Raw genomic sequence first — 14,296 nt, 5'->3', positions numbered from 1 at the left:
AAGGTCATTACTGAAAGGGGTGGCTGTTCACAGAGTGCTGTATCAAAGCATATTAAATGCAAAGTTGACTGGAAGAAAGAAATTGGGTAGGAAAAGGTGCACAAGCAACAGGGATGACCGCAAGCTTGAGAATATGGTCCAGCAAAGCCGATTCAAACACTTGGGAGAGCTTCACAAGGAGTGGACTGAAGCTGGAGTCAGTGCATCAAAAGTCACCACGCTCAGACGTCTTCAGGAAAAGGGCTCCCAAGCCACTTCTGAAACAGAAACAACGTCAGAAGCATCTTACCTGGGCTACTGAGAAACAGAACTGGACTGTTGCTCAGTACTCCAAAGTCCTCTTTTCAGATAAAAGTAAATTTTGCATTTCATTTGGAAATCAAGGTCTGGAGGAAGACTGGAGAGGCACAGAATCCAAGCTGCTTGAAGTCCAGTGTGAAGTTTCCAAAGTCAGTGATGATTTGGGGTGCCATGACGTCTGCTGGTGTTGGTCCATTGTGTCAAGACTTTAGCACCTGCCCACAGTGCCAAAACCACTTCCAAGTGGTTTGCTGACCATGATATTACTGTGCAACAATACAGACGAGCTGAAGGCTCAATAGTGCCTCAGCAGTGCCACAGGCTGATCGCTTCCATGCCACACATCACTGATGCTGTCATTTGTGCTAAAGGAGCCCCGACCAAGTATTGAGTGCATAAATGAACATACTTGAACTTGAAGAACTTGAACTTTTCTGTTTTGCAAATCCTTTTTTTGATTGATCTTAGGAAATATTTTAATATTTTGAGATACTGGATTTTTGACTCATGAGCTGTAAGCTCTGATCATCAAAATAATATATCATATGATATATAATAATATATCATATATATATATCATATAATATATATATGATATAAGAATGTCATAGCTAAAAATTTCATTTAGAAATGAATTAAAATAAGACTCTCCTAATCTCCTAATCCTGCTAAAAAGAGAAGCTTCCTGGCTGGTTTGGTGGTAAGTGTTGGTCTAGCTGCTAATTTAGCTGGTCAGGCTGTTCAACCAGCATGGGTTCTCTGACGAAGCTGGTTGACCAAACCATTGTTAAGCATCGTCTTTCTGTAGGCGGTTATAGTGCAATGTTAATTGCAGCAGACAGATAGTGCTGAGCTTTGTGAATAAGACACAAGCCTAATTTATATTGAAAGGAATGTATTATATAAAATGTTTGCGTTGCAATTTAATTTAAATTTAATTAAGCGCTATATAAATGTAATGAATTATTATTATTATTATTATTAAAGGTACACTAACTTTTTTGTCCAAAATGTACAAAATTTATATAATGAGAGAGTACATTGTGAATCCATCTTTCAGTCCGTATTTTTTTTCTTATCCTGAATCACTATGGTACGACCTATAATAAGTGCATTTGAAAGGGGCAGTACCTTTTTGAAAGGTACTAAATGCATCCTTTAGGGGAAAATAAGGTAAAAATGTGTATCATTTGAGAAGGTACCATCCCAAAGACAGCTTTTGTGCCTTCTTTCTGAGTGTGTGTTTATATTTGGACTATTTTAGACCTGTTGGGATGACAACGGCTGTGGAGTAGCCCAGTACCTGTACAATACATACAGCAGGCAACGGGCTACAATGTTCTTCTGCAAGACACATGCAGTTTTGTTTTTTTAACTGCTAGAGCGCCAAAAGTTATATAGTGTACCTTTAAATTAAGGTCCACAGCTAATTCTAACCGTCAGTGTGGCATCTGCAGATTGTATGAAAACGTACGAATGAAACTGTACATATTCATGTGAATTAGCCACAAATTTGGTCAAATGTAAAATGGTTATGAATTTCAACATATTTAGCACATAGTTGAAACTGAATTGCAGATGTTTAGAAAATAAGAGACACGTTTTTGTGCTGAAATACTGCGTGCGCATATGTTTGGCAACTATTTAGTGAATTCACCCCTGCGCTGTGAAGATATAACAACATTTAGGAAAATCTAAACACAAAACCAAGGAGATATTTCAGCAACATAAAACACATCCATTTTAAGATAAACAGTGGTTGCAAATACCGAAGAGCATTTAGAGTAACATTGCCAAAACAATGCTGTGGCACTGACTACGAGCGCAAAATAAATTATTCTGACTTTCGTTTCTTCCCCTCATCTTGCCCAGCTCATAAAAGATGGCGAAGTGTGTGTGATGTGGTCGGCGATCTCAGTCAGAATGAACTGATTACCATGGAGCTGCAAATCCTTTGAGTCATGGCACACAGTGACATTCTTTAGACTCTTAAAAATAGAAACACTTCTCTTTTTTCCAGATTTGTTTTTCTCATTCAATGTCTGTGGGGCATCCTCTCTTAGTTTAGAGTCTCGAATCATAACCAGATCCTCTCTCTTTTCTCCACTTTCTCCTTTTCCTTCTGTTGTTGGAGCTTGTTTAATCTTGAGGGGAAAATTGGCTTAGCGTGGGAACGACAGAATTCTTTGGGGATAGGTTTTGTTGTTTTTGAGTGTTTTTTCCCCCTTTTTCAAGTCAGGAAAAGTATGAGCTTGTGCCAAAACCTCATAAAGTAAGATAAAAAAAAAAAAGCCTACCGCTCAAGAGCTTTACAAATGACAATCTTTTGAAGGAATAAAGAGAGATGGAGCAAGAAAGAGAGGGAGGAGGATAACATTTGGAGGGAGAATAAAAAAGGGAAAGAAATGTGGATGGGTTGGGGGTAGAAGGGGAGGAAACATTCCCCTGGCCACATTAAAGACAAAAAAAGAAAACAAACAGAAAAACATGTCTGACATGAAGACTCTGGTTTCTGTGGCGACAGACAATGGCTGCTTGTGGCCTAGTGAGGCCTACCCGGCCCGTCTGGGCCCCGGCACCAGCGAGAGTTACCGCAGTCAGGCCCTCTATCGGGGGCTCGGCGCTGTGGGAAAACAGCTTGAAAGGGACCTTGCTCTCGGCCACAAAGGGCCCTTTCTGCTTCCTCTTGTTGGCTTTTGCCCTTCTTATTTATCTTTTGGGAGCCGGATGAGACGGGCATGGCTGCGTGGGTAAACACGCTGCTGTCTTCCTCTTAGAAGGTGGAGGCCGCCGTACTCACTGCATGAAATCGCATGCTGCCTTTTGATAGCAGTATAGACGCCGACTGTCATCATGAACGTGTAAATCATGGTATCGTGACCTTCACTGACTGGATGGGCCCAATGTTACTATGTTTTTTTGCAGCACATGCACGCAGAGTAACATAACTTTGGTCACATTGTGCAATCCATTGTTGTTATTGTTAGCTAAAACTATTAAAAACATTTCCGTTAATTGAAATCAAGCTGAAATAAAACAAAATATAAATGTTAGATGAAAAACAAAAACAAAAACTTGAATAAAAATGAGAAATGTACCTAAATGTCTGAAATAAATGTTTAAGAAAATTACTAAAACTATAACTGAAATAAGATAAATATGAATGAGAAATATGTATAAAATAAGAAACTAAGAAATATGTATAAGATTTCAAAATAAAATGACTAAAACCTAAACTAAATATAAAACAAAAAAATATAAAAATAAAAGCCAATTATATATATTAAAATAACACTTAAATTATCTTAAAAAGAAAATACAAAAAAAAAAAACTAATAAAATACAAACGTCTACCTCTAATTTTCAGTAGTTTTTTTATTAGAATGATAGAATATCAATTCTAGTTATAGATTAATCTATTTATTTCACAATTGTGCAAGTAAAATGTAAGAAGTCTTTTTTTATACAAAGAAAAATATTAGGAATTGAAAAAAAAAATCAACAAAAAAGGTGCAGATGCAGGAAGATAAAGAAAGCTTATAGCGGACCTCAGTAGATAAAAAACAAAGTAGAATAAAAAAATATACTTTACTATAATATTACTATATATTAAAATAGAAATAATAAAAATTAAAAAGAAGGAAAGCATAAAAATGTTTTATGTGCCAAATATGCAAAGCAAATTTATAATAAAATGTATTTCACTTACTAAAATAATTGAATAAAATAATTAATTATAAATATAAAATAATTAAATATATTAATTAAATAAATAAAACAAGTAACAAACACACACACACAAACATTTCATAAATAAAAGCAGTATAAAGCAGTAAATATAAAAATATAAAACTATAAATAATAAGCTGAATTGCCTCAATGACGTTATCAATGTGTCATTTTAAATATACATCAATAAATTTCATCTGAAAAAAGAGGAATTGACATGTGAGAGCAAACAGACTCCTCCTCAATAACCCAGTGTGACATGTGTCATGCATTCAGTGCATGTGTTCTTGGGGACACATGTCCATGAATATACATACACAGATTCATGCAATGCGGAGCTGTGTCATTTGTGGGCAGGCCTCAGCGTCTGGCATTCCTCTCGTGGCTGGAGGAGAGATAAGTCCCTGTGGGATTCGTCAGCACTCGCAGTGGGGCCTCCGCTCTCTGACACTCAGAGAGTCAAATGAAAAGAAACATCAAAACACTGGCTGATTTTGGGGTCAGTCGCTGAGATTTACACATAAAGGGAGGAAAGTCGTGCAAGATGTGGTAGAGGTTAAATGCATGTGGGCGCGTGGGTGTGTGTGTGTCAGCACAAATTAATACACGATTACCGCTCGAGGGAGACTGTGTGAGCGTTGGCTGCTGTCGTTTGGCAGTAACATTTAATATGCAAGTTGCACATTAGCTTGTGTGTGCGACTCCGAGTGTGTGTGAAAAACAGAAAGCGGGCGATCGCGTGTATGTGTGCATGCGCTTCTTTCTATGAGAGAATCGTAAAAATATGAGCTTGTTAATTTCAATTGTAGAGCTGTTCTTGTTGTGGTGAAGAGGGAGGGCTTTGCAAAAGCACTGAAGTGGCCAACCAAGAGCGTAAGAAGCCGCTTTGCTCAATACCAGCGTTCGCTTTGTTCTCCGGCTCTTGTTCTCAGTTTTCCCCCTTCAAACTATTTTTGCAGATCAACTTATTTATTTACTTAATTCCCCCCTCTGTTGCTTTCGTCCAATTTCCACAGCGATTTTCCCCCTTAATTTGTCATCAGCGGAGGAAGTGTGCCATGACAAAGATCAAAAACTCAGAGGAAGAGGAGGAGAAAGGGGGAGAAGCGAAGGATGCCGAAAAACCTTGCGAAAGAAAAATAATCAGAACGGAGAACGAGAAGAAAGCTCGGCTTTGAAGCGGGTGGACAACAAAAATAACAGCACAGACACGGCGAACGACCCGACTAGATTTTCTCTCGAGCTCCTTTCTTCTTGCTTTCTGGAAATGAGATCCAGACCCGTATAAAAGAGGGATTGGTAATGAAAGGAGATGGAGTCGGGGTAGGATGGAAGGATAAAGGGATCTCTTACACTCGTTTTGACTCACACATCAAACCATAAGCCTCCCGCGACGGTCAAATGCCACACGTCTGCTCGCTGCTAATTGCTGCCACCATCCATCTCTAAAAGCGGGAGGACAGGGGAGATGTATGAACAAGCATATGCGCTTTATACAGAACATACCCTGGGAAAACTCATGAACAGAGGCAAACAAGCACACATTTACATGTAGAGTGGCCCCGAGACCTATTTGGACACATAAGTGACACTCCACAAAGCATTTTGAATTCATAATAAAGTATCAAACCAAATGGCATAAAATACTGGCAAACCTTTATCAAAACATAAGAAGTCACTTCTCTAAACCAACTCCTTTTTAGTGAATGTATGAAGAAAGTTAGCGCAGGTGTTTAGCAGCTAGCAGTGCTAAAGGCTGGAATACACTACACAATTTTTAAAAATATATACAGATTTTTAAAACACTAGGAGCCTGCTCACTTTGTAAGTAGGAAAATCTGTCCATCATGCACCAAAAGACTGAGGATCACACACTACCAGACTTTTAAGTTGTTCCGAACACAACAAACTCATGCGCCTTTTTGGTAAGAGACACGTGACAAATAAAAACAATATGCTTTCTAAAATCAGCTAAAAATATCAAACATGTTTGATATCCTCCAAATGGAGAGTATTCCAGTATTCATGAGTCATGGTACTCTCGTGAACGTGTGAGAGACTGACACGGAAGAGAAGAAATTGTTGAATAAAGTTGTTATTTTTGTTTTCTTTACGCACAAAATGTATTCTCGTAGTTTCATAACATTAAGGTTGAACCACTGATGTCAAATGGACTGTTTTAACGATGTCTTTACTACCTTTCTGGGCCTTGAACGTGTCAGTTGCATTGATGTCTATACAGGATCAGAAAGCTCTTGAAATATCTTAATTTGTGTTCCGAAGATGAACGAAGGTCTTGCGGGTTTGGAACAACATGAGGATGAGTAATTAATGACACAACTTTCATTTTTGGGTGAACTATTCCTTTAATTTGAGATTATTACAAAGTGCACTTTAAAAAAAAAAAAGTACTTCCTGAAAGTGATTTCTAAAAACAGTCATGACAGTGTACTGCCTTTGTGTTTTTTATTTCATTAATATTGTATTGCCTGCAAGTTCAGTTCTTAAAAATACATACTTTTAAGATTTTAAGTACACTATAAGTACACATTTATAAGGGCCTTTAGGAAATGTCAATGTAGTCTACTCTATGTTTGTAGCTTACAGTGTAGCTAACTACTTTTTTCAAAACAGCAGATTGACTATAGTTCAGCTATATGTCATTATGGTTAACTTATAGCAAGCTACATTTTTAAATTAAAACCCTGTATTGTACATTAACTGTGAATATATTCCACTAACCTTTAACAACCCATAAGTGTTTAAACACAGTTTTGTCTTCATTTTGTACAGCATATCTTGTGATCTATGAATCCTTTAGGGGGTCACTGCACATACACTATTAAAAATAAAGTGGGGGTTTCACAGTGATGCCATAGAAGAACCATTTTGGGTTCCCCAAAGAAACTTTCAGGAAACAGTTCTTAAAACAACCATTTTATTATAAGTATAAAGAATATTTTAATAATCTAAAGAACCTTTTCTCCAATGGATTCTTCATGGAACCATCAATGCCAATAAGGAACCTTTATTTTAAAGAGTGTAGGTGTAATTGCATCAGAGGAGCTGCCTGCCCCACACAATTGCACTGGCATGAATATGTGCACACCAGGAAACTATTCAATTGCATACGGCCGCATGGAATCAAAACAGCAGGCCAACAGGAAGGCAGAGGGGTGGATGAGGTATTGTGTAATGCAGGGCATGCTGCTGCAGCTCTTGGGTCAGCAAGGCACCGTTCCTGACAGCAAACTCCTGCCAGACACTTGTAATTCTAGTTACCATGGTTGCTCTTGCCCAACAGCTTCCCACGGTAGTGGATGAGTTTACGTGTACGTGCTTAGCACTAGTGTGAAGTGAAATGTTTCTTTTGAAAATACCGTGTGTCTGACATGGGAAACTGAAAGGCTGTCATCCTTGAGGAGATCCTCTGTTCAGACACTCAATGGCTAAATCCTCTCTTAACCTCTCTTCATCTCTCTCCAGACTGAGGGCATCAGTTCAGGGTCACTATCAGAGCTGCTTTGTCCCTCAGACTCAGGGATGCATCTGTCACTGGGTCCGTGCCTTTGCAAAAGGTACACCTTTGTGCCTTATTTACCCATAAAGTGTGCATATTAAAGGTACATATTAGTAGCATTTGAAAGGGTACCGTCCCAGTGACAGCTTTAGTACCTGTTTTTCTGAGAGTTTAGTTGAAGTGTGTAAAATCTGTCACTAGCACTTGCAAACAGAATTTTATTGCTAGATTTTGCGTTACTTTTGGCCGTAGCTGTATCCCTTCTAGCCACAACCGACTGACACGGAAGAAATTGTTGAATAAAGTCGTTACTTTTGTTTTCTATGCACACAAAAACTATTCTCGTAGTTTCATAAAATTAAGGTCGAACCACTGATGTCACATGGACTATTTTAACGATGTCCTTACTATCTTTCTGGGCCTTGAACGTGTCAGTTGTATTGCTGTCTATGCAGGGTCAGAAATCTCTTGGATTTCATCTAAAATATCTTAATTTGTGTTCTGAAGATGAACGAAGGTCCTTACAGGTTTGAAACAACATGAGGCTGAGTAATTAATTACAGAATTTTAATTTTAGGGTCAACTATCCCTATAATAACAGGTTTTTCCCGAACAGGTTTCCCAAACACTCCCCCTGTCTGGCACTGGTTGAACAAACAGATAATCCTGCCTCAAATGGTTTGGTTACTGCCCTAATCAAATGTGTAGTTCATCAAATTAAAAATTAACATATTTGTTTGACAGCCAAAGAGTGTCCAAAGTGTTCTTTTAATTGTGAACAATATATACACTACAGTTCAAAAGTTTGGGATCAGTATTTTTTTAAGAAAGAAATACTTTTATTCAGCAAGGATTCATTAAATTGATTTAAAGTGACAGTAAGGGCATTTATGATGTTACAGAAGTTTTCTATTTCAAAAAATGCTGCTCTTTTGAACTAAGAAGAAACAAGAACAAAGTTTAAAGCACAACTGTTTTCAACATGGATAGTAATAAGAAATGTTTCTTCAGCAGGATCATGTGACACTGAAGACTGGAGTAATGATGCTGAAAATTCAGCTTGGCCATCACAGGAATAAAACACATATTTCATATATTTGTGGGGAATTTTGAGGCAAAATTTTTTTTTTTTACAATAAAGACAGTGGAAGCTCACTTTTCAAGCAAAACATTTAGAGTATTATAGTTTCAGAGTATTGAAGTAATAGATATGCTGACAAAACATATCAGGACACCTGTGTGAACTTCATACATTCATCAAAAAGCAAGAGTCCATGTACTTTTTTGGGGCCACTGTATGTGTGCATGTGGATCCAAATCTGAGGCACTGTTCCCACAGCGTTCTTCCTATTGTCCTGGGAGAGAGGGAGAGAAACTAATTAAAAAGAGTGGAAAATAGGAGACAGAGAAACAGAGACAGAGGGAAGGAGGGAGGGACAGAGGGGGGTAAAGATAGAGCGAGATGAGACAGTGGAGAGAAGAGGCTAATTGAAAGGAGAGAAATGACAGAGAGAGAAAGAAGGGAGGGCTGATGAGGGGCCGGGATGAAGGGAGGGAGGGAGTGTGGGAGGGTAAGGAAGAGGGAGCCAAAACTGGCAACTTTGCCAAAGTGCCCAAGTTCAGTCACTTGTGCTGCTGCAGCAGAAAGCGGGAGGACGAGTGTAGCCAGGGTGACCGAAAGGTAGGAAGGGCCAGAAAAAGCAGGAAAAGTGAGAGAACGCAGAAGAAGAAGGACTGTCATTCTCTGGCTTCAAGTCCAGGGGGTCTGGAGATGTCAAAACACGACTACACATAGAAGAAAAAACAAGTACCAGACTCAGTCAGCAACAGAGGTCTAATAAAGACTCCCAAGCAAGCGTGCTTGTATTGTGGTCGGAGGATAGAGGGAGAAATAGAGGAGAAGAAGGTGGAGAGGAAAAAGAGGAAATAGGGAGGGGCGTGTTCGCATTAGAAGGTGGCTGCTTTCCTTACAGTTGCATTTGAAGGACAGAGGAGGAATCCATCTGAGATCATCTCGCACGGCTCCATCGCTCCATCGATTCAGCAGTCCCTCGCCGGGATAGAGGAGGAACGAGGACCCTGTGGCGATGAAGAGACCTTATGATTACAGTTCCCCAGACTCGGACACGGACGAACTGATTGATGTCGGACAGGAGGACAGCTACTGGTGAGGACTTTGAGTGTACATTGTATAATGTGCTCAGCGGGGATGATATATGGCTGTCAGTCGCTCTACTGTTCATGTAGAGCTCACACTACAACTCAGAAACTCTAATATAAACTCTCTTAAGTTAAATTAAGTATTAATTGAAATTTACAAGGGACTTTTTAGTGCAAAAATAGCAACTTTTTTTTTAGAACTGCATGGTCGACTCTACATGGGCCTTCAGGGTTGATGATGCACTGTGCTGTTTATAATAATTCATAAAATGTTTAACATTCACAAATCAAGATATATAAATGCTATATGTCGTTATAAAGATTTTTGCCATTTTCCAAGATAAGCAATTTTGGTAACATGTAATTTGGTAACACATTTTTGGTAACAACAATTCCTTGTTACATGTATTAACTATGATATTAAATTATGTATAATTACAAGCAACCCTAGCTAAATCTATAGTAAGTGCATGTTGTTAATTAATATAACTCAGTGCTTGTAATTACACTGTAGCAGAGGTACATTAAAATAAATTATGACTACAATTTTTCATTTATTGCTATTTTTATTGTGCTTTGCTTGTTGATTTTTTATGATGCATCAGTATTCAGTCAGGTTTTAATGAGGAGCAGAGGGGACGGTGAAGACACATGCCCAAAATTGTGACAAATCATCAAATTGTTAATATTACAACCTAGATTCAGCAGAAAATGTCCTGTTGTTATCTCTCCCTAAGTAGCGCATATCACTGTCATCTACACTACTCCTGATAGTTGAGTACCGTGACACAGGAGTTTATGCGAGTGGACACACGTTGTCAAAATCACACACAGGGCCAATGTCAAGCGGGCGGCTGATGGAGGCCCATAATGATCTTATTTGACTTAGTCTTGAAAGGCGTATCTTCCTATTGCTGTGCCACTGACGAGAATTAAGCTCAGCATGCTTTTTCCTTCTCTGTCTGTTTTGAATTTTTCTCTCAGTCATTTAGTCTTTTTGATACAGTATTTCAGTAAAGCTGTGACACAAATCAAGAGCAGACTAAAGACACATGTAACCGCCGTTTGGTCCTTTTGAATTGCGCCTTACGATGATCAATGTTTTCTCATCTTATTGCAACTCTTAACCAGGACGCAAAAACTCTATACAACAGTATATTCCTGTAACTAATTTTCTTTTTGGACTAGACTCTTTCCATCTAAACAAACCGAATGTTTGTGCATTAGGCCTCTTAATGTTAAAAGGAACTACAATACGATATAAAAATAATAGTTCTGCGTGGAAGTAAAAGCAAAACAAACAGTGTCATTCTGCTGGCAGAGCGCAGAAAGTGCCCATGCAAACCAGATCCACATTGAAGGATAATACCATGTATTGATGTGCTCAAAGTGCACGCAAAAGCCACTCTTTCAGCCTGCCCTGTGGATATGTAATCATCATGTCTTTTGAGCTTAAAAAGAAAATGCTTTCGTACGATGCAAAAATCATAACATATCAGGCATCTGACAATAATGTCCAAAAACGCGTTAAACCAAAATAATCTTGTTTTCTGTTTACCCCGGCGCTCCCGTGTCTAGCTGTTCCCCAAGACAAATTAGATTGGGTTTGATGATGTGCAACAGCGTTTCTGCGTTGTATTAAGTACAGTAATGACAACAATATGCATTGACATCAAAGCTTTAATATGTCCCCTTCCCCGCTCGCTCTTTCTCTTGCTCAGCCCTGTCACTGGGTCCATGTCTCCAGGCAGTACCTCACAGATCCTGGCGCGCAAGAAGAGAAGAGGGGTGAGTTTACGTCAATCTAGCTCTGTTTTTCCCCTGCTTGTTCGAGAACAGACCAAATCTATAATTCGTATATGATCTCGGTACAAGGTCTCTTCTGTGAACGCTGGTCTTTTTCAAAACTCCCTGCAACATGACCCTCTGCAGCAACATGCATTTTTACAGTTTAAGCCCTCTTGTCTGACTTTGATTTGTGTTTTCCTAGTTGACTTTCCTAGTATTTTTTCCAAAAATCTGATCATAAGAATGCTGCAACTAGGCCTCGGCCACAAAAATAATCCAGTTAGCAAATGCTTTCCACTTTAAATCGTTGTTCTGTGTTTAAATTGATTCCGCTGGATTCCACAGATAATTGAGAAGAGACGCAGGGACAGGATCAACCACAGTCTATCGGAGCTCAGGAGACTCGTACCCAGCGCCTTCGAGAAGCAGGTAAGATGCCACAGGCTTAGTTTGATGCTTTATATTGTATATTCAAATCAGCTGAGCGGACAATCGCAAATTTAAAAAACAGTTTTAAAACTAAAACCAGTTCCTTCTTTCCACTTGGTCAGGGCTCCTCTAAACTGGAAAAGGCAGAGATTCTTCAGATGACCGTGGATCATCTGAAACTGCTGCATGCCATGGGTGGCAAAGGTGAGAGAAGATACTGAGTGAGAAATTTCAGGAGAACCTTCATGACCGTATGCAGTATTGCTCATACTGCGGGGGTTATGGATTTTGGCAAGTCCATAACCTCAAATATTCACTTAAGCACATAACTCGACTCGCATGTTTGTATTATGGGCATGAACCTTCATGAACATCATCCTAGCATTGTAACAGTGATGTTTGCACATTCAAAAAAGTTCAAATTTTGTCTTTACATGTATTAAAACTTACTGAATTTTACTGGCTTACAGAATGTACTTTTAAAGACTGGTCAAATATCATTAAGATTAATCACAACTGTGTTATTCTGTTTTAAAGATACTATTTTAATATTTTTTTCTGTTTTAGTACAGTTGCATAAAGCCATTATTTATTTGAAAAAATAACATGTTTTTGTAAAATCACACTTAATATTTTTCTCACTATATAGGCTATATAAGCTACTGTTCAAAGGTTTGGGGTCAGTGAGATTTTTTTGAAAGACGTCTTTTATGTTCAAAAAAAGCTGCATTTATTTGATCAAAAATAAAGTAAAAACAGTAATAATGTAAAATATTATTACAATTTATAATAACTGTTTTCTATTTTAATATATTTAAAAATGTAATTTATCGCTTTGATGGTAAAACTGAATTTTGAGCATCATTACTCCAGTCTTCAGTGTCACGTGATCCTTCAGAAATCATACTAATATGCTGATTTGCTGCTTAAGAAACATTTCTTATTATTGTAATTTCTTATTAATAAATAAATTATAATTTTTCAGGATTCTTAGATGAATGGAATGTTCAAAAATATATAATTTAATTTGAAGTAGTAAGCTTTATATCTATATATCTTACTGACTCCAAACTTTTGAAAGGTACTGTAAAATGGGTCTTTATGCATAAAAATGTGTAGCTGCTTTCATATTATGAGGTACTTTGATGCTCGTGCTCTGGCAGTGGACTACAGGACTCTGGGCTTTCGGGAGTGTGTTGGAGAGGTGGTGAGATACCTCAGTTCTCTGGAGGGGGTTGAATCCTCAGACCCCATCGGTGCACGCCTCGTGTCCCACCTCAGCCACTGCGCCAGTGAGCTGGACCCTCTCCTCCAGAGCCCCGCCGCTCTGCCTTTTCCTCCTTGGCCCTGGCCCTCTTTTCCTCAGCTGGCATCTACTTCATCTCCAGCCTCATCTAGTCCGTTTCCCCCAACCACCCACCGGGATCTGGCCCCCCATGCCACCGCCGCCTTGCTGGGCTACCCTTCACCGGCCCTGCGAGTGGGATCTTTGAGCACCCAGGGGGCGATATTGAGCCCAGCGATGACCCCGGTTCGTCGACTGCCCTCTATCCCCGGACATCCACACAGACTTCAACAGCACTCACCTGATGGACTCACAATCCCATCATCCTCCTCATCCTCCTCCAACTCCTCCCCTCCCCAGATTTCCTTCAGACCCTTTGCCCCTCTGGGGTCTCCAGCCCCAGGTCGCAGGGGTTTGGGCAGCTCCAGTAAGCCCGGACAGGCCTGGGGCACAGAGATTGGGGCATTCTGAATCAGAAGTTTGGAGTTTATGACAGTCTGAAAGGAAAAAAACATTTCATGGTCATTTGGACTTAAGACCACCTTTAAAAGGAACTATTAAACAATTACTATTGAACAATTCAAATTCAAATGTTTTTTTTTTTTTCAGTTCCTTCTACCATTCCAACTCCAATAGCATTCAAAGTCTCAGAAAAATGGTACAAATGCTGTCACTGGGGCATTACCCTTATAAAAGATATAAGATAAAAGGGTGAATATTAATACATAAATTGTACATATTAGTACACCAGTGACTGCTTTTGTACTTTTTCTGAGAGTTTAAAAATAAGAAAATAAAACAAAAAAGGTCTGATTTTGTTTAAAAATAAAAAATAGGAGAGAAATGAAATGGTCTGTAGAATTCAACTGTAAAATCAAAGGTAAATGCAACTTCCAGAAAGACTGCTCAGTGCTATGAACTTGGATCTTGAGATCTAGATAATGGAACTTTCTAGAACTCTGATCTTTTATCTTTTTTGTATTAGTGTACTTGTTTACTCTGTCATTTATACATTAACTTGGATTCTGACATGATATACATTTGAGAGATTACATAAAGAAAAATGTGCCTTATCAAAATACTGT

The 14,296-nt window shown here is 38.7% G+C and overlaps 1 protein-coding gene across 1 annotated transcript; it reads left to right on the top strand.

Annotated features, from left to right (window-relative positions):
* Positions 1-9,135: 9,135 nt before the first annotated feature.
* heyl (hes related family bHLH transcription factor with YRPW motif like) lies at positions 9,136-13,833 on the top strand. Its single transcript, XM_016533173.1, has 5 exons — positions 9,136-9,716; positions 11,431-11,497; positions 11,843-11,926; positions 12,049-12,130; positions 13,063-13,833. Exons 1-5 carry the CDS (start codon positions 9,637-9,639, stop codon positions 13,680-13,682), a joined length of 933 nt encoding a protein of 310 aa, XP_016388659.1. The 5' UTR covers positions 9,136-9,636; the 3' UTR covers positions 13,683-13,833.
* The last annotated feature ends 463 nt before the right edge of the window (positions 13,834-14,296 follow it).

The sequence above is a fragment of the Sinocyclocheilus rhinocerous genome, unplaced genomic scaffold (assembly GCF_001515625.1).
Source record: "Sinocyclocheilus rhinocerous isolate Xijiao unplaced genomic scaffold, SAMN03320098_v1.1 scaffold574, whole genome shotgun sequence".
Classification (NCBI taxonomy): domain Eukaryota; kingdom Metazoa; phylum Chordata; class Actinopteri; order Cypriniformes; family Cyprinidae; genus Sinocyclocheilus; species Sinocyclocheilus rhinocerous.
Note: the sequence above shows the minus strand (reverse complement) of the source record. Positions and strands in the feature narration are given on the sequence as shown.